Raw genomic sequence first — 21,677 nt, forward strand, 5'->3', positions numbered from 1 at the left:
AATGTGGGGGAATGGTGACCAGGAAGTCAGTAGGAACAAGAGCAGGACCTACTCTTCTCCCATTTGCTATCCCTACTTGGGAAGTTTCCTCTTCAGGATAAGTACCAAGAAAATGATAGGAACTTAGCCAGAAATTAGGGGTAGCAATTTCAAGCATAAAAGTGTGATTAAAAAATTATATTCATAACAACACATTCAAGTTGCTCATTAAAATTTTTTAAAATATTTTATTTGGAAGCATTATACAAACTGAATATTTATGATCTTTCTTTGCACTTGGTACTCTTGTTATAATTATATAATATAAAGAAAACATAATGACTATTTTCACCACAGCTCATTAAAGATGTCTCCAAAATTCCTCAAACTTACCCCAGTGTGCCACAAAGACACAATCATTCTCTGTATGCAACAGGAAGTCTGAGAATACCTATGCACAGCTAGACAGTATTTAATATGGAATTTTCCAGAATATATGCAGTATGTTTAATGAGGTTCAAGAAAGACCTTCATCCAAAAATAATGGAAAGGAACCAGAAAAACTGTGATATATTTACAGGAAGTCCATCTTTACAAAATTGGCTTGAAAAACAAAGAGTTTTATCATACTTACCAAAAAACAGTTAAAGCACAAAACTAAAGAAACAGTAAACACAGTGATAAAAAATGATAAACTTCAATCTGATGCTATAATTGCAATCTTATCATTAATTTGAGGAATAGGAGGTATTTAAAGCCCAGAGATTACTTCATGTACTCATCTGAATGCTTTCCTTTAAGTAATGGTTATACTGGGGAATTGGTCAAGTTAGGCCTCTGTTCTCCTTCTCCTAACTTGCCTCTCCCCCTGAAGCACTCTACTGAGATGACCCACAGATGACACATTTCCATCATGTTCTATGAGGGTATGCTGTACAGGCTCTGCTACAAAATCCAACAGCAAGCATGATCACCTTAAGAAAAGTACTAGGGGGTCCCTCACATTATGAGTGATACCATCCTGTGAGACCCACCTTGAAAATGTACAGGTAAGACTTTAGAGAAAGGCACCAAGACAGAAGAGTGCAAGCTATTTCCCCATGAGGTGTCAGATCACATTTTTTGTTTTGTCTTGTTTTGTTTTGTTTTTTTGGTACCAAGGATTGAACCCAAGGCGCTAACCACTGAGAGTCTTGCTGAGTTGCTTAGGGCCTCTCTAAATTGCTAAGGCTGGCTTTGAACTCACAATCCTCCTGCCTCAGCCTCCTGAGCCACTGAGATTACGGGCCTGAGCCGCTATGCCCAGTTTGGATCACATTTAGTACCTAGTTATGTAGAATTGTCATTCCAGGAAGTACCAAGGTAACATATTTACAATAATGAACAGCAGCGCATTTTGGGCGGGGGAGATCATTCACCACTTAGGCTTCAATGATAGCTAGTAAATGCCCTAAGTAAGCCTAATAAGCAATGACTTCAAATATATTAAATTTACATTAAAACTATTTGAAATAAAATCTCTCAATCAACTAAGAATGCTTGGAACATGAGAGATTTTTAAAATAGGAGTAGCAATAATAATTATTGCTCTTGTTATTAATCCTTATCATACTATTCTTATAATAAAGAATGTCATAGGCACTATATCTCTCTATCTTTAAAAACCTTAATAAATATATAGAGTTTGTAGAAAACATAACTTTATTGGAATGTCCCTTATTTCAATTAAAAGGTAAAATTAAAACCTCAGCCTAGGTAGCAGCTTCTAAGGCATCAAAAACACTTGTTAAGTTCTATACTTTCTTTGGTTTATCTTCCCTAATTCCAATCCTAAAAAAATAAAAGGATTCAGAACATTAAAATAAGATACATTGTATCTGGTCTGAAATTACAGTATTATTAACTATTTGGAAAATATCTAGTATTAGGTATGAACTCAACTATTAACATGTTTGAACTAATATATACTTTTAAAAACTAAATATTTAGGAAAGGCATTAATAATATATACTTTACTTTCAGAATCATAAGTTATCAACAATACAGTTTTCAACCTGTCAGTAGGAGGTCATATGCAACAAAAATACATTGCAACCATTTTTTCAAAATTAGCTTTAAAACATCACATGGAGTTAAAATATTGCAAACAATTATTCATCTGTTGGGTTATGCAACAGTTGTTTCAAGCAATCAGAGCCACAAGAAGTATGCATGTATAATATAATACAGATGTGTAGCAATTATAAATATATCATGCTGAACAACTTTAATTTGTGCTAGTTAACAAAGAGTCCCTTTAAGTTATTTTTGGCATGGTGCCAGAGGCTTTGTCAAGACTGACTGTAAGGCATTGCTTGTTTGTAAATTCACATCACATAGCACTTGGAGTCTTCAAGTAGATGTACGGTTAAAATGTAGGTTTGTTCATGTATTCTTCCATTGTCTGAAAGAGAATAATGAATTAGAACAATTTTCCCTCTAAGCCACTTCTGTAGAAAACAGTGAAATCTTTTTCATCCCCTTGTATAATTTTTCACCATTATTGACAAAAGTTTTCAAAAGCATTTGTGGGCATAAATCTTTGCATTCTGATAGAGAAAGGTGGCGCAAAGTTTGAGTATCATTTGCACACATGACCATGTGGCTGGAACTGCGTAACTTTCAACTGAGAAAAAGCTAAGCTTGATCTGCTGAAAGGTCAAAGCCACACCTGCCAAGAAGCACTGTTGACTCAAGGTGAACGTGTCTGCTAAAGGGTCACGAGAACCACATCCAGGCACGTGTCTAGGGAGGCCTGAAGGGCACTTGTCAAGCACATGACCTGCTTCTACATTGTGCAGAACATCCTTAGTACACTTACTGCCAAGACAGAAATGATAAAGACACCATGATTCTGCACAACTGTGGCCATGTGTTTTGAAAGGCTTTCCTCCAAAGTATACAAATCATGTTTCTTCATCCTACTCGTCAGTTACCAACATTTGCTAACAAGACACAGGGCCATATTTCTTTTCTAGCACTTTTTTGTGTGTGTTTGAAGAAATTCATATTACAGGTACAGTAAGTTGTAAGCTCTATACTGTACAAGATGGGGTGACTTTCTCTCACCCTTCTTCCCTCTACAAAAACAAATGTTTGCAAAATACCACAGCCCCAGGTTGAATCAATATAAGAGCTCAAAAGGGCAGCAAGTCCTTCTTTGGTAACACCCTGCCTCTTCCATGCTGAGTTGCCATCAGTTCTGCTAGCAATAGCTGCCTCACTTTTCTTGCGCTCAGACCTCATCTGGACCTGCCAGAAGAGACACAGACAGCAAGAGCCAAATAGAGCAAGGTCACTGGCCAAGCAAGATCGCCAGGGGGAGACCACGGTTAGAAGTCAGGTTTCCCAATTGCTTTCACCTGCCTTCCAGAATTCAATGCTCCTCTGCTGAAAATACTGGTACTCAATCATCCACACTTTCTTCAAAAGCTCTTAGGCCTTCTAAATAAGCACTGGCCAATACAAGCCCACAGCCCTAAGGCTTCTGTCCTGCATCTCCTCCTCAAGATGCTGTCCATGTCTTTTAACTGAGCTGGGGTATCACACTGGCCAGCAGCCCACGTCAGGAGTTCATACCCTTGTGAAAGGAACACAAAATTACAAATATCAAATTAAGTATAAAGATTACCTGAAATGATGAAAGATTACTAATATTAAAAAGATGGCAAGTATCACAAAATCCAGAAATAGCATATTCTCATTAATTAACTGTTGATACTCTTCTAACACATCATATTCACTTTAATCTCTGCAGTTAAATATCTTACTTTTGCAAATTTGACTAAAAGGCATGACAATATGAGTACATTGCCAGTTCCTTTCTGCAGCCTTGAGGAAGCCTGAGCCAAAGGCTCTGACTGGCCCCTAGCTGTCGGCACTGCTCACACCACCAGATGACACAGGCTGCTAAATGCTGTGCTGACTGCCCTGTCTGAGCCTGACTATCACTCAAGCTCCATGAACCAGTAACCTAAGGGGTGGTATTTTCTGGAGCTTGGTACTTAAAAGGTTTGGAACAGACTTTTAAAATAGATACATCCTTAAAGAGTTCTGCTCTTACCTTTGCTAGAGGAGGGTTAGAGTGTGTACCTTGGGACACCTTCTGGCTGTATCTTGTGATTCTGCACTGCACACACTATGCCTATTACACTCTGGTTTGGCTTAGCTGTTAATGTGCTAAGAATGGTGAGACAGTGTTGGGGTACACTGAAAAGGTTACTCCTACATCCACACTGCACACTAGGCATCCTATTGCTTGAGCTCTTGGGGTACCATTTGACTTTCCCTTCTTTACATGACCTCTTAGTCTGTGTAAGACATCTGCTGATGGCCGCCCCCACTGGTAATCCTAGGAATCGCAACCCCTGTAGGTAGCTACTTGTCTTCCTTCATGATTTCCTTTTCCTTCTAACTACTTCACGTCATCATATCCACATTGTTACTCCTCCCAAATAAGTCATCCTCAACCAATTAAACTTTGACTTTCCCTATTATCAACATCTAGTCCCAGTACACTCAGAATTAGCCTTCAGCGTCTGGAGTTTTGAGACTCTGACACCATGAGGTCTCTTTATTAAATAAGTGAAGATAGCTTATATTTATTTATTTTTCTCCTAAGAAACTTTTATTAGGTAGTTTGGGGAAAGACTCTAGACCTACTTGGAGGACCTACTTTGCTCTTAAAGTGAAAGAGATGTCATGAAGACCTTTCCTAGCCTACAGTAACATTTGCTTGGGGACAAAGGACAGGGAATAAAGAGAACAGTTTTGGTTTGTTCTTTTGTTTTTTGCCTTCACGCAATTATTTTCTACCACTCACTCTAAACTTTCAGAAGCAGGCAAGATGGATGAAGTTAATTTTCAGCAAGCTCACCAAAATGCCCATGGACCGCACTGAAGTGAGGATCTGAGCCCAAAAGGACACTAGTGACACTTTCTCTATTTGTGGGTGCTGTTGATTCAATCAGTGCTTTTTAAGGGCAGCATGACATTGCTACTCACTGGGGGACATAGGTTAAATGCAGGTCCCCTGAGACCCACCAATCAAGACTGCCCATTCAATCACCAGGGACATGAACCACCATATTCCTTAATGTGAAAGAGCTCACTTTTAAAATACCTGCTTCCCATATTTAGTTGGACTAGAAATACCACATTCACTGCAAGCTCTTAAAACTCTCTTTACTACAAAGGGGAGAATTTCAAAATAATCCAGGTATGATTTGACCCCGATTCAAGAAGCTTTAATTACTGAAGTGCCAAAGACCCTGCGAGGAGTCTGTTTCTCCTGTACAGAGATTCCACATTAGGGACCCTGAGGACACCATTTTAAATAACCTCTCCCTCTTCCTGCTGTACTCTTCCTCCAGCATATTTTACAAAATGCTATTCCATTGGGATTTCCAAACCACAGATTTCTCTAGTACTTTGTAAAAATCCCTTCTGGTGGCATTTGGAGAGAGCCAAGTAAACGTTAAAGAATTGAAATTCATTTTTAAGATGAGCACACCTCTGGTAATGAATGCATGGTCTCACACGGAGGCACACAGAGCTGCTCAGGGGTGCCCACTCAAACACATGTCCTTCTTCACGTCTGCTCCCCTGAGGACTGATGCTCTCCATGGTCAGGAGCAAGAAAACAGCTCAAAGGAGTGTCAAATCAGGCCTAATGTTGTTTTATTAATTTAATCGACCTCTTATTTCCAAATAGCAGGAAGAATGGCTATAATGCCAATATTGAAAAGGTATTCAATGATGCTCTGAATCCTCTTGACCTGCTGTTATGAAAACAGAAAGATGCAAAGACCCCCACTGATGTGGGAGAAGGACCTAGCAATGGCAGAACTGGGATGGAACACAGCCCCCCAGACACATGCCTGAGCAGGGACTGGTCAGATCATCTGGTTTGGGAGAGCAGAGGTCAGTGGGGCTAAGTGCTCTTCATCACACTGTCTGAGGGAGAACTGGAGGAGCTGACATGGGCTCAGTTCCCCATTAGACACAATGCAAATCTGGGCTACTTCTAAAAGAAAAATCCCGCAACATAAGAACCACAGAGAGTCAGGGGTGTACCAAATGGATTCTTCAGAGCCCATTTATATCTCAGCAAGCATCCACAGTGCTTCCAATTTATTTATGCAAACAGGAGCACATGTGTGGCCTTCCCAGGAGGTGTAAGAAATTTTAATTAAAATGATTAATGCCATGTTCAATAACAGAGCCCTAATATTCCTGGCAAATGAAATAACTATGTACTGCTGTTCTCCTTTCCCAGGCAGCACAGATATTTCAATGAAAGGTTTTTTTATATACGTCTCATAACACGATTTTTGCAAGGAATAGATTTTTGCAAGAATTTGATACCTTTTGGACAGGAAGGTATCCTAACACTAAAAAGTTCAGCTAAACAGGACCCATCTTCTTGGGTTCAAATCTCTATTGTGCATTTAAGAACTGTGTAAACCTGAGCAGGTCACTTAATTTTTTGATGTCTCTATTTACTCATCTGTAAAATGGGATAACAATAACAGCTACTTCTCAAAGTTACTGAAAGAAATAAGCCAATATGTATTAATTGCACAGAAACTACACTCAGCACAAAGTACCAACAGAATATTGGTTAGTATTGTAATTTTTTTGAACCCAGAGTCATGTTCAACTACATTCCCAGCCTGTTTTATTTTTTGAGACAGGATGTCCCCAAGTTGCCCAGGTGCTGGACTTGAACTTGCAATCCTCTTGCCTTAGTCTCCTGATAGCTGGGATTATAGGATCACCTGGCCTGATATTATAATTATTAACAATATTATCACTGTCATCATCATCATCTTTACCTATGGCACGAAAAATTGTACTGACCTCTTGCAACATATCAGAGTCTTCAATGGCTTTGACAGCAGTTTTCTTGGATGTTTCCTGAATTTCTCCACCTATTATAAATTCATCAAGGATAAAATATGCCTTTTCGAAATTAAAGATAATATCCAGTTCGCAGACCTGGTAGGACAAAAACGAATGTTTTGATAAAGTGGCAGTAGCAGCAATGGAAATCCTCATCAGCATTCCCAGCTTCCCAACGGCTGCACCCATGCAACACACCAAAGACAAAATCAGATGGCATTTTAAGCACAGAAAAACAGAACTAGGGAACCCCAGGCCTTTACAAAAGTAAACCACATTCTATTAAAGCAGAGCATGTCCTTAGAAAATAATGTTTCGTGCTGCAACAAGAAATTTGAGGCTCAGTAGAGGAACGGGGCTGCTCAGTTCTTCCATTTATCTGCAGCAAATAAGAGTTGATTCCAAATAAGAGTGCATGAGGGAGGATTTCATTTCTTCCACCCTCTGGTCTGAAAAATCTTGGCTTTAGTTTTAGGATTATGTCCTAGCTTTAGAAGCTCACTCTGCAAATTAGCTCAACATTACTATTTTTTCTCAAAATTAGTCCATAAAACAGTGGTTTTCAAAATACGGAGTATATCAAACTCACACAGAAGCCCCATCCCCAGGGTTTCTGGGTCAGGGCCAGAGTGCACCGCTAACAGATTCCTATAGGATGCCGAGGCTTCTGGCCAGCAGGACTTCACATTAAGAACTACTGTCACAGACTAATGTACAGTCTGACAGATCTTGGTGTGTAAGTATAGGAAGTGCCAAGGCTACTCTCATAATCCCAATAGGGCTCTTTCCAAGGCTTCCACCAGACAACAGCTCGAGCGCTATCCTTGCAGTCTTTCTCCCTCCTTATTCTGAAACTCTCTGACATTTGACCTTCTCTTTGTGCTCATAGTGCACCTACCCACCTGAAGCTGGCTCATTCAAGGTCTCCAGTCCTCCACCACACTGACCTCTCTCGGCAGCATTCCATACATTCCGCCAACCTGCCTCTTGGACCTCCTCTCCCTTGTTCCCCTGACCTTGGCACTCTCACTAATGCCTAGCCACCTCTACTCTGATGATTCTTCTGCAGGCTCCTTGGATGGTTTGCCTCCTCCTTCCCATTTAGGAAGTATTTATGGAGTACTTGGGACCTATCAGTCATCAGAACAGATGACATCTCTGCCACACATTGCTTTCATTGTGGCCATTCATCTTCTCCTTAAACATTACTGTTCCTCAACACAGCCTCTTCTCTTTGTAATATACACATTCTCCCAGATGATCTCGTTGACTCTCAGCACTCTGCTCAGCACACAGGTGGCTCGACACACTCAGATGTCCAACCCTGATCTCCATCTGGGGCATGAGGCTAGACATTTCTACCTGGGTATTCCTCCATCCAGATCATCATGCCAAGAATTGATCTGACCTCTTTCTAATTGCTCATTCTAAGGTCCAGCTCATTTTCCCCTCCCTCCATTCCTCTCCATCCCTTGGGCTTGCCCTCTCCACTGAGTAACCAATTCCTGTAGACTCTATCATCTAAATAAATCCCTATTTCTCCCCACCCCCTGCTCCACTTCCCAGCTGCTCAGGCCTGCGACACCTCTCACTGGGGCCCTTGCAATGAACTTCTAGGTGGTGTCTGTGCCTGCTCAGGACCATCCATCACTCACACAGCTAAAACACTGACCTCATGCCTCCCCTGCATGAGGTCATGTTCAGGACAAAGTCCAGTTCCTCAGCTGGCATGCAGGGATCTTGACTACCCAGCCCAGACCTTGCTCTCTGCTCTCCTGTGCCAATGCTTATCCTGGGCTATAGCCACATATACCAAAAATGCCATGTTCTTTCCTGCCTTCACCCTGGCACATTCCAGCAATTCCTAGAATGTTCTCCCAAATTCCCTTTCCTTTATTTTGCTGCTGGTAAAACCAAGCTCATATTTCAAAGTCAAATTGAAAAGTCCTAGAGGTAGTGAGTCCCCAAATACTCTTTTCCACATTCAGATTCCACATGGCTTCCTCTATATTCTGACTTCTGTCCACTGACATGCACTAACCTACTGGCCATTAAACACCCCTCCATACTCCAAGCTCAAGGCAGAGACCCTGTTTTGTCAGCTTTATATCCCTGAAATCTGGCATACAGTAGGTCACAACAGTGGTGGGAGGCAGTGAATCCAGAGCAAGTGAATGAGTTGGCCACCTACAGGCTTAGTGTCTATCATACTGGAGATTAAACAATTCTCTGATTCTACCAGATGCTATCCCTTTATATAAAATGGGTGTCAATATTTTAGCAAATTCTTCCATATATTTTAGGATTTGTTATTTCCACAATCCCACAGTGCTGGGGACTCGAACCCGGAACTCCAGCATGAGAGGCAGGCACTCTACTAGGTGGGCTATATGGCCTGTACTTATATTTAGGATCTACATCAATAAACTTGCAGACTCTACAACACAGAACTGGTTTGTACTGACAGATACAAGTGAATCTAGAAGCATATGAACAAAGGTGTATAACGCCACCGTAATGATGGCCAACTCAGAAAAACTCATCTAACTCATTAGCAAAGGTTACGGTCTCCTCATTCACTAGAAAACATTAAATTAATAATAAGTACATAGATAGGAAAACAGTTATCTGTACTTATCTCTTCCTCCCTCAAGAGTCTCTCTTTATGTGTGTATATATGTACCCACAGAAACATACATGAATAATTTCAAAATTAAAATCTATTCACTGGAACATGACCCTATAAATTCCTAAACTAACAAGTTTCCCTCTTGAGACCCACCATCAGGGAGAAAATGGCATGATACAAGGGTATGTCCACAGCTTATGAACTCTTTCTTTTACTTCTCATTATAAGAATTTGAATGAGAGTGGAATGAAGCTTTCCAAGTGAAAATTTGGAGGGATCAGAAAACGGTGTGTACCCTGCACCACTGTTAAGCAAGGGGAAACACAGCGCACACTGGGGAAGATATTCTCAACACAAATGACATGAGGGGGGTAGAGAGAGTGTCTGTGATATAGAAAGAATTCTTGCAAATCCCTAAGATAAATATTTCAATTGGAAAATAAATTTTTTTAAAGTAAAGACTGTCAAGAAACAATTCAGACAAGACAAGGAAGGAGAAATGCCAGGACACATCTAATATGGCTTGCAGCTCACTAGAAATCAGAGAAATGCAAATGTAAATTAAAAACATTCACTGCTGGTGATGTATGGATACATAGGTATTCGTACCCACTGTTAGTGGAATTTATAAATTTTATAGACTATCTCAGGGTATCGAATTACAGTATCCATCAAATGTAAACATTGTAAAAATTTCACCAAGAATTTCTCATATAATACTCAAACCAATGCACCATAATACAATGAACACCAAGATTACAGTAGTATCATTTATAATAATAATTTGAAACAACCTAAAGTCTATCCAAAGGAAGTTGTTTAAGTAATGTATGTATACACCCACAGTGGCATGGAAATTCTATATAGGTGTTAGAAAGAAGAAGATTTACATGGACAGATATGGAAAGAGTTCCAAGAAAGACTTGTAAGGAACAAAAAGAAAGTTGCAGAGTCACATGCATAATATAATCCCATTTATCTAAGAAAAAAATTATATATGTCTTGAAGGATCTGAAAAATGTGCATTACTTTGAAATTTTCAGCACTATAAATAAACAAAAGAAATCACAGCAGATGAGACAGCCACACACAGGAAAGAAGGTACAGAAAAGCAATTACCAGAGGTCAGGAGAGGCAGATGTCAGGAGTTACAGGAGCAATAGCAGAGGAACCTTAGAGTTCAAGGCAGATGTAGACCAGGAATCCAAGACAGACAGGAGCCTCATCAGGACAAACCAGCAATCAGAGTCTAGCAAGTGAACCCAACAGATACTAATGCAAGTTCTCTAGGAACTTGTGACACCCCACTCTGAGAGCAGCACCCATCCCCAGGCCTGTGGGGTCTTCCAGCAGCCATGGGGCATGGAATTTACTGCACCTAGTTTCAAGGGATAAGAATAAGATAAGGTGGTATGCAGAGTCAGTTTCATGAAAAACATACACATGCATTGATATCCAGTTACTACCTCTAGCTCATTAAGAGAAATGAAGCACAAGTTCATTGTCATTACAGAGGATGCTACAAATGAGCAACTATTTCATATGCAGCAACTTCAAAATGCTACTCTATGGTTAATCTTTGAGACTAACTCCATCTATGTTAATAGATAACATCCCAAGAGAACCTTATGCAAAATTCAAGGTTTTTCAGTTACTGCTTAATTACTCAAACATTCTAAATTCCACCTTAAGATTCTGTCTCTTAAGAGACTCCACTCCACCTAATTATGTAAATATCTGTGGCTTCCTGTACCACATACCATGTTAATATACATATGAACCTCTTCACTTCTTTTTTTCCATGTATCTGTAGAATTCAGAATGAAGTTTACAACAGCAGAAACTTGATCATGACTTCCTAGTCTGTGTTTTACTATAATATGTCCCTGTAGGTCTTCTCTTTTGGCAGAAACCATACTTCAGTGAGATTATTTCTGGTGTTTCACTAACTAAATTATTTTGGGTTCAGTCTAAGAAGCACCTACTCTTAACTGAATCTTGTTCTAAAGTAAATACAAAAAGTTTCAAACTGCATGCAGGAAATGCTTCAAACAATAAGAAACTACAGAAATACTATAAAGCTGTGTATAAAATAAAAAGAGTTGTAATGCAACATACAACTATACAACAATTTAGAGTTTATAAAGTTTTGCTCTTCACTTTCTTTTTGACCCTCATAGCAAGCAGCACCATGAGGCTAGCAAAGTAAATACTTCTATTAACCTTTTTGAGTGTTATTTTTCTCATCTGTAAAATGGAGACAGATGCTGGGTCTCAAATTATGGGTGGGTTAGTGGGCAAGTTGACACCTGAACTTGGCAGGATGCATAGTGGTCCCTACATTAAGTTCAAAAGCTTGCTGGGATGGCCACATCTGGATACTCTGAGTGCCTCAGTAAAACTTCATATCACAATCTGTAATGGAAAATTTGGTAGGTGTCTAAATCCTCAAACAGACCCTTATCTACTATGAGACTCTAAGGCATTTCTTCTTAGCCTCTATAAATTGGGGTTAATGCTACTTACTGAAGATCGAAAGATTAACTAGTTAATCCTTGTAAATCTCCTTGGAATTGAAAAGTGCTAAAAAATACATAACTTAAATTAGTAACCAGAGATTTTGATTTATCTGTCTTTGGAAGATAATATTTTCCCGAGTTATAAGAGAAGCTGAGTACAATGCTTTGCCTTGGATAATAAAAGGGCATGGTTCAAGGAAACCTTTGGTATTAACACAAGAGGGAAAGAAAACCAAAGAGAAATATATTATTTCTGAGATGATGTCAATGAAAGTTGGCAGTGGAAGACTTTGCTCATCACTGTTAATTAATAAAAATTGAACACCTAGTGGGCACATAGCCTTGAAGGGCTCTTAGCTGCTCTTAGCTTAATGAAAGATTCATTGAATTTTTTAGTGAATTAAATTTTGGCTCATGACAAAGATAGAGCTTCTAAAGGATACCAGAATAGGCTGGAAAATTAATGTTAGAGAACTGGGAATTCAATCTGATTTTCCTTATACTTTGACTGGGCAGAACATTGGTGAAGGTCATTCTCTTGAGAAGTGACATGCTCTGAAATATCTGGTTGAATTTTGGTTAGATACACAGAGATCAAAATTCAGCCTCAGTTCACATTATCACACTTGGTTTAATCTAAGAAAACATAACAGGTCAAATCAGAGTTCAGAAACAAGGAAGAGAAGACAGGTGATGGGAAATTTTGGACTTCAGAAAACTCTTCCAGATAGATCCTTGCCAAAGGCCATGTCTGCGGTTTATTTCAAAGGAAAGTACCAAAATGCTAGAATTCCTAGAAATAAAAGAAAGTGTTAAATCATCTCACATTTGAAAACATGTTACTTTACATCTGCAAATTGCACTTTAAAAAATGAAAACTCGAGAAGTAGGAGAAGGAGAAAGAAAAGATGTCATAGCTGTCTTATTACTTCTATATTGTCCAACTACTGAAATCCCTGAAGCAGCATTTTAGGACTAAAACATCATTTACAAGGGGAAAAAGAAAGGGGAAAGGAGGGAGAGGAAATTCTTTCAGAACCCCTCCCAGGGCTCATTCTCATGAAAACTACTTGCAACAAATCTGATAAAGCCCTGGCCAACTCTGCAAATACTGCTTGTTTTATTACAGGGAACACAGATGACTCTTCTGAGGGCGAATTCTCCTAAATTCTCTTGATTAAAAAAAATCTTTAGGAAGCAAGGGGATAGAGCAGAGAATATGACTGAGAGAAAATCATTTTCCAAACCCAATGATCTGTTTCTTGAAACGGTGAACTAGATTAAATGTTTCTGGAACATTTGCTAAAATCTGGCTCAGAGCTGATTACAGTGGATGGAAGAAAACAACCAAGTCATAGGTCAGGACTTCTGTGATTTGCAACTTGGTGGTGAGGTAGCTCTTGTTCCAGGGTGCTCCAACCTGGGCCATGTCCTGAAGGACTGGTTACAGCCGGTATACACAGCAGGGAATATCACAAGTTTAGAAGAGCGGTTAGGGACTAAGTTCTGAAAGCTGAAATGCCAAACTGGGAAGTTTGAATTTTATTCATGACAGATAATGAAAAATGACTGCAAAGGGATGCCACACCCAGATCCGTGTGTTCTAAGAAAGATGGTCAAGAAAGAAACAGAGAAGAACCCAGGAACAGAAAGGACCAAATGGGAAGTTTAGAAAGAATGGCAAAACTGAAATTCCAAATAAACCTGTACTAGTGAGAATGGAAAGGAGGAAATGAATTATAGTCCAATTTGAATAGACAGAGGTGGATTCTACAAAAGGGTAGAGAAAGACAAAAGAACCCTATCCATTGGAACATAATAAATTCCAGCTACAAGATGGAACAGGTTTGGTTCTAGACTGCGTAAAGTCCAGTGAAGCCCATCACCAGTGGAGCAGAGAAGAGCCAGTTGGTGAAAGATTTCCAGGAGAAAGAATCAGTGGATATACCAGGAGAGCAGGAAGAGAAGCAGGGCATTTAGAGGACAAGGCACAAAGGACAAGAACCAGCAGAAATCAATGTCAGAGCAAAATAAAGAGGGAACTTAAAGAATGCATTGCAACGAGGAAGAATCCGGTGCTGAAGAGAGGGGAGAGCAGGTGAGGACTTAGAGAATGTCACTGATGTTGACCAGCAGGGATTGCTTAATGGCGACTTTGTGATCTCTCTAGAGCAAAAAAGGTGGAACCCAGGCTGTACCCTAGTGCTGAATGAATAGGTTCTGAAGGTGCAGGCAGATATGGTATGATGTGATACAGGCATAATACTGGTATAGTGTGTTACTTAGCAGCAAATGCTAAAGGATTATGGAACAGCAATGGGAACAGAAAGGATTTGGATTTTTTTCTGTTTGATGTTTTGTTTTTCCTTACATGTTGACAACTTTAATGAATATTTGTAGAGTGGGAAGAAAAAAAAAACAGAAAAGGGATGAAAAGTCAAAAGAGAAAAAGATTTCAAAACCAGTAAGGAATAAGGAAGAGAGGGTCAAGGACTCTTCATGATTAAGCTCGGTTCACTGAAACAAGGTCTCCTGTGTATCTGTGGTCTGAAGGTAAAGACACACCCCCTCCAGAAAGGTTTGTCTTTCATTTACTAAGAATGACAGGTAGGGAGAAAAACTGTGCTCTGAGCCAAGGTGGACTAGTACAATCCTGGGAACAAATGCAATTCATATTTTAACTTGAGAAAGAGGAGGAGATGGAGACCGATTCTAACAGATCAGAGGAACACTTACATTTCCAAAGTATTTGTCCAGCAACTCCACATAACGATGAACAATCTCTAGTGTCAAGAGCTCATTGTCTTGATTTTCTACTGCACAGCAAAAATATAAACTAGCATACCTCGAAAAAAAATAAAGAAAAGCAAAATTGGATGAGACATTAAAACAACCAAAAGATGGTTTTCCTCAATGAATACCCAGTCCCTCCTGTTCTCCAGAGATTCTCCCCTTCCAAGATTGAAGTTATTATTCATCACATCCAGTATGTTCCCCACATATAAAACAGAATATATACAAATATTGTGGTGATTAGGTCAGTTCTGTTAATTACATGAATGGCTCTCAACACAATTTTACCTTGAAGAGCTATTATCAGGTGGACAGAATCCTTTGGTCCCTCGTAATCAGTGTTTGCTCACATACCCCTCTAGCTTATAAATTGTCCTTTGTAAAATCCAAACCCCTGACCTATGCTCTCAGGGGCCCTTGCTCCCCACCATCTCACTTCATAAGGCACTTCAGTCTTCCTATATGCATCCCTCAATTTATCAAGCTGTAAGCGTGGACCCAGCAGAAGGAGCTTTGTCCAGCACCTGATGCTAACTTACTCTATTAAATATCAGTCTGCAGAGGTCACCTCTATTTTTCCCACTGGGTTTTATAAGCACCCTCTGCAAGGACACTTCTAATGTGTGCTTTCCTCCTGGAAAACATCACACCACGGTATGAGGTTGGATGCAGGGTCAGGTCAGCCATGTTCTGGTCCTGCTTACACATCCATCTTCTGGTCTTCATGGGAAAAATCAATACCTCCAAGCCTCAGTGTTCTTACTTACAGAGATTCCTTTCTAGTATAGTCTTGCCATTTCAAACAGATGCAGTAAAAAGAAAAAATATATATAGGCTTTAAAGCCAGAAAGATCTGAATTTTCTGGTTCTATTAATTACCAGTCAGTTACTGTGATTGGAAACTAATTCCTTAAACTATGCCCTCAGTTTACCCAACTACAAATATGAATAATATGTATAATAAAAGCTGCTCCATTAAATACAGTCCCCTTCTCTCTAATACATTAACCTGCATTTTCTCCATAGCATTTGTTACTCACTGAAAATCTCTTATTTATCTAAAATAATGAGTACACTCCGCAACAACAGGAGTGTTACTTGTCTGTATCTGCAGCTGTTAGATATGACGCCAGGAACATGTCGGGGACTCATCAAATATTTCTTGAATGCATCTATGCACAATCAACATATAGTTCTAGTCTTCAGAATCCATCCTAATGCAAGGAATTCATTTCGGAAATAAGAGTTCTTAGCTTGTTAGCTTAATGGTACAAATAATGAAGCCCCAGCCTTCAAAGACTTCAGGAAATGATAGAATTGGTGTTGCAATCTAAAATGTTCACGATGAGAACAAACTAAAGCAACAGTGAGAAATCCAGTTCTCATAAAGTTACTCACACCTTTTATAAACAAGTTTTAGCTCCTTCCAGTCAACAAAACTGCTTGTCCTGTGACCACGAGAGAGAATGATCTGAACAATTTCCCGGGTGACCTTTTTCCTTTCTTTGTCAGGGAGGGTGGTATACCATTTCTGCAGCCGCAATTTCCCTTGTCGACTGAAGAGCAATATGAAATGTATCTAGAACAAATAAAGGACAGGGAAAACCAGAACTTGGTCAACTGAGTCATTCTGCATAGATACAGAAATTTCAGTAGCTGGGTTCACATAGGAATGTAAGTCAGAAGAGATGAGAAACACCATCATGAAAATTATCTCACATGACAAATGACATTTAACTCATCAGAGAAAAAAAGTAATGTGTATATCACAAACATAGCTTACTTCTACTACAGGGGAAGGATTCTGTTTTAAACTTCTATTCCTTTTAAGATTTCTAGGTTCATTTAATGAAAAATATACAAGGATGTAGTAGTAGTAGTCTCTGAAGAAAATAAGCAGGGCAGGAAGAATGTTAAAAACAGTGGAAGAATTTCCTTTAAAAATTACATCCTAGTTCCAGATTACAATTATGGAAACACAATGATAATACAGAAATAAAGGAGAGAAGGAAAGAAAATGAGAATGAAGTTAGAGGAAGAGAAATGGAGAAGGGGACCATATTTCGGTCTTAAATGTGAACACTGCATTTTACTTTGTGGGCTCCTTGGTTGAGAGCTTTGACTCAGTCATCTCAAGTTGCAACTGTCCTTGGCATCATGGTAGATTTTTAAAAAATTTAGATAGCATGATGGCTATACTAGGAAGCAGCCTGATTTTATTTCCAAATGTTTCAAAATGTGTATTTGCAATGAAGGTTCATATTTAAATAAATTCTAAAAGTTTTCAGTAAGGGGAAGACATTTTAACATCTAGAAGTTTACTTCTGGCACTTGGGATATATGGTAGATTTTATTTTTGGAAATTGTCTGATGGCTGATGTTTCTCATAGGAGAGATAATATTTTCTCAACCCACAGTTTTGAAAGGTCAGGCTTAAAAATCATTATTTTGTTTTCTAAAAAGTAAAATGCATTGCTTCAGTTAAATGGAGGGGAAAATACATGCTGAACCAAAATAATTACATTACATTCTTTTTTTTTTTTTTACAAATTAAATACTCAACTATTCTTTTACTGAAGAGGGTTGGCTCTGAATGTTATGACTTAGGCCTAACATCTCCCAAGGTGCGATAGCTGGGGCTCAGATTAAGCCAGTTCTTCCTTCCGAGCTCCCCATAATCCCAACCTATAGAATGTGAGATCTTAATAACTAATTTTCTGTCCTAGAGAGAAAACATCCATTACAGCAAGGTCCTGAGGACTCAGACATTCACAAATGACGAGAAACCAAATTAAAAAGCCCTCCTTACTCTGCAGCTTTAAGAAAAACCACCCTTAAACTGAAATTTTAAATACCTGCTTTACACAGAGCACTTTCTTAAATACCCATTTCACCATCAGCACAGGTATAAATAACTAAGTAATGGACCACAGTAGCTATTTCCTAGGAATCGTACTGAGAAGGGTGTTTTTGCTTCCCAGAGATATCATGAAAGTGACTGTCATTCTGTAAGTAGAAAATGAATGGCTATGAGATCAGAAACCTCAAGTTCTTGAGAGGAAGGCTCAGCTTTTGGATCACTGCCAGTAGATGAGACTATTCAACCCCACGTCTAGTGAATGGTCAGATTTTCACTAAGGAAATGAAATTCATATATTTGATAGGTATTCACTTTAATTTCCTGTATTTTTCTTCCCATCTAATTTAAACCTCTTCTGTTATAGTTTCAGACAGCTTTTGTTGATTTTATCCACAAAGCATATACAAAAAGAATGTATCATTATCCTTTGGATAATAACTCTTTACCTATTGGAACATGGCCTTTAAAGCTTCCCTTAGCATTTCTGTTTCAGAAAAAAAAAATTCAATTTAGGGTTAGTGTTTTTTCCTTATTGGTTCTATTTTTGGAACTCATAATTATCATTGTCCAGAGTCCTTGGAGATCCTTCCTGGCCTAAATGTTATTTTAAGTTCAGATCAATGCTCTAAGTTCCATCCAGAGGCTCAAACTGTTGCTAAGTTTTGTTTCCTTTCCAGTTCTTCGATGTTATCAGCGTATCTCAGGATCAGGTGCCTGCATTAGCATGGATCAATAACATAGAACAATGAACAAGGAGCAATTTTTCATCCAGCAAAAAATTCAAAGCTCAAGGGTTGTCAGAATGTGATATGTACATCCATTCAATCTATGTAAAATACAAAAATGTGCACCAAGTTCAAAAAAAGCAGCAGAACAATTCAAGTTTGTTCAAGAACTACATTGCCTCAGACAGGGTTGGAAGATCTGGTCCTTAAGTTCTGTTCTAGTGAAGAACCAGGCTTGTGCTGTGGAACCCAATACCTCACCAGACTCAACAGCATAGCTTGAGCAAACGGGAAGAATGAATTGTCATGATTCACCTCCAGCAATTAACTTTATCCAGTTTATCAGTTTTAGTCCTTCAGGGTACACTTGACTAACATGTTTCAAGAGGTTAATCAAATACTGTTTTTGATTAGCATTAGTTTAAGAATAGGGAAAAAAAGGTAAGTGGGAGTTTTTTTTTCAATATTTACAGATACAGTCAACTTCAATTCAAGTTGATATCAAAAAACAAACTTCACCCAACTTCAGAAAACACCCCAATAATATTGTTGGGAAGAAAAGAGCAATAGGCTGGTAACACTCTCCCAAAAAATCTATAAAATCCATGTGTGTTGAGCAGGGTTGATGTGTTCCATTTGGCTCAGATGCTGAGCACAGGTAGGTACTTGGCTCCATAAAGACCTCCCATCTGCACCTCAAAAGAGGATACTTCTGCCAGTCACAATTTTGAGGGGTCTAGTTCACAGATGGCCCCACAAATCCAAAAATGTCAGAAGAATCAAGCATTCCTTGCCCTCAGAATGTCCACGAGAGCAATCCCTCACCTCATGGGCAGAACCCCAAATTCTCAGTTTGACCCAGGAATTGAACTATTCTGGGTGTTTTCTTATTATATACTTTTGAAGCATGTCCAGGGCAGCACTGTGAGGCCTTTGAGGGAAGCACAAAGCAGACTAGTACCAACTTGACGTGAACCAGTGTTAGCATCTTCTTTCTGGTTGATATATACAGTGAGGCCTTCCAATATTGGGTTTAGTTCTTGAGATTTGCACACCTTCCTGCTCCTACCCTGGATCCATGCAGTGGATCCATAACCAGCTTTCTGGAAGAGAAACATCCAGAGCCTTTCCCAGTGTCAACACTCCTACACCAGGTGTACCACATTCTCAGGACCAGCTTGCACTCCAGGATCTGAGTCGTGAATATGGAAGTGCCAGACAGGTTCTTTCCTTCAAGTCCATCAACCCCATGGCCCCCTCCTCTGGTGTCTTGGACTAATGTGATCTATCACTTAACCTTGTTCCTCTGATCCTCATGTCCTCAGTCTCTTTTCCAAACCCTTCAAGCCAATTGGCAACTTTGCAGACTCCTAGCCTGGAGCAACCCATCCATTTTCATCTTTCTTCTATACTAAGGTGTCAGATTTTTCCTAAGAAAAATCAGAGAGAACTTCACAAGTCAGTATTACCATAACTGTATGGTGGCCCAGCTCAGCCGCAATTCCAATGGTGCTTGGAAATTTTCCAGGTACCTAATAACATAAAGGACTTCCAAACCTCTCCCGCTTCTAGTCTCCACCTCAGTTACTCTAAATTGCCACCATGCTCTTCATGTCCCTATTTCTATCCTCACTCTCTGGCTCTGTGGATCTACTAGCTCCTCTCACACCCCCACACTCAACGTGCTTCCTTCCTATGTTGAGGAACATAGCATCTTCTTATTTCTAGCTTTCAACTCTCACCCACCTCTTCAGGAATGTAGCGTCACACTCCCGTGCTTCCGATCTGTGCCACATCTTCTGGGACGCCTTACAATGCAGATGCTGAATAACTCTAAATCTGCCTCATCTTTAAAACACAAAGGACCTCTTTGGAACTCCAACCTTCCTGAAATGCGACTTAGCAGTAAGTCTCAAGGACCCAGTAAGTCTATATTTATAGTCTATCTCAAGAATTAGCCTTAAAACAAATAAAAACTTTAAAAAAAAAAAAAAAAGAATGAACCCTAAATTGCAAATAAATATTTAGGTGCTCTGTGTTTACTGCAGTTCTTTAGAGTACCATACAAAAAATAAATAAATAAAACTAAAAATTATCTAAGTATCCAGAGATAGATTAAGTGATAGTTCTTCAATCATTTCAATGAAATAAGAATGCCTATGATACAATGTTAAGTTTAAAAAATAAAGCACATAAAATTGGGCAGGTAACGTTGTGCTATTAGCTAATACCCAAACAAGATCAAAATACCAAATAAGAACAGCTTAGAAAAGGAAGTTTATTTGGGCTCATGGGTCAACCAAGTCCACTGTTCTGGGCCCAAGGTGAGGCAGCACATCATGGTGGAAGGGCATCATGGTAGAGGGGAGCTGCTCCCCTCATGGGAACCAGTAAGCAGAAAGACAAGGGAAAGAGCTGCAGGGAAGTTTACCCTTCCCAGGGCACACCACCAGGGACCCACCTTCTTCATCCATGTCCCTGCGTGCCCCACCTGCCCACAGTTGCCACCAAGTAAGAAGGATGGACTGGTCAGGTTATAGCCCTCACAGTCTAGTCATATTCCTGCATCAACACAGGAGCTTTTGGGGACCACCTGACATCCAAACCATAACGGGCATTATAGCAAAAGTGCAATATACTTGCAAAGACATTATAGGAAGGAAATCTATTACTAATAGTTATTACATATTAATAGTTATTACTCTTACTATTAATATCGGTTATTTTAGAATGCTATTTTCTTCTTTGTACTTGATTGGATTTTCCACAATTCAGATGTATGATTCCATGACTATAAAAAAAAATGCTTAATAAAAAGAATCTTAGCAATTTCAATAAAAATCAGCCAACATTCTCTCTGAAGGCCTAATACTAAGTAAATGCCAAAGTTCTTTCAACAAATAAAAATGTGCCTCAAAGAGATGGCATGCTATTCAGGAGAACCTGCAGTGTAGGAGAAGCAATAAGGTCTGTGTGGCAGCCAGTGACTACAGGGGGAGAGGAGAAAGAAGAGGCTGAGCAGAGGGCAGTGAAAATATCCACACGGTACTATGATGGTGGGTGCGTAGCATTACAAAAATTTCCAAATGGTTAGACTGTCCAGGACAAAAAGAGGACCTTAAAGCACTTTGGGTGGACTTACTACTGAGCAGATGGGTAATAATGATGAGTCAATATCAGTTCATCAGACATCACAGATGTGTCCTTAGGTTCAGGGTGGAGACAAGGAG

At 39.3% G+C, this 21,677-nt stretch overlaps 1 protein-coding gene across 2 annotated transcripts in view; it reads right to left on the reverse strand.

The window, feature by feature from the left end:
• Nucleotides 1-215: 215 nt before the first annotated feature.
• The window catches only part of Ap1s3 (adaptor related protein complex 1 subunit sigma 3), a 56,690-nt gene continuing 35,228 nt past the window's right edge, over nucleotides 216-21,677 (reverse strand). For both annotated transcript variants that reach the window (XM_047542732.1, XM_047542731.1), the window contains 4 exons: nucleotides 16,263-16,441; nucleotides 14,806-14,914; nucleotides 6,880-7,017; nucleotides 216-2,422 (listed from right to left, as the gene is read on the reverse strand). In XM_047542732.1, the coding sequence (XP_047398688.1) occupies nucleotides 2,387-2,422; nucleotides 6,880-7,017; nucleotides 14,806-14,914; nucleotides 16,263-16,441 (462 nt within the window). In that variant the 3' untranslated portion in view covers nucleotides 216-2,386. The remainder of the gene's footprint in view (nucleotides 2,423-6,879; nucleotides 7,018-14,805; nucleotides 14,915-16,262; nucleotides 16,442-21,677) is intronic.

This window comes from Sciurus carolinensis, chromosome 3 (genome assembly GCF_902686445.1).
Source record: "Sciurus carolinensis chromosome 3, mSciCar1.2, whole genome shotgun sequence".
Lineage (NCBI taxonomy): Eukaryota > Metazoa > Chordata > Mammalia > Rodentia > Sciuridae > Sciurus > Sciurus carolinensis.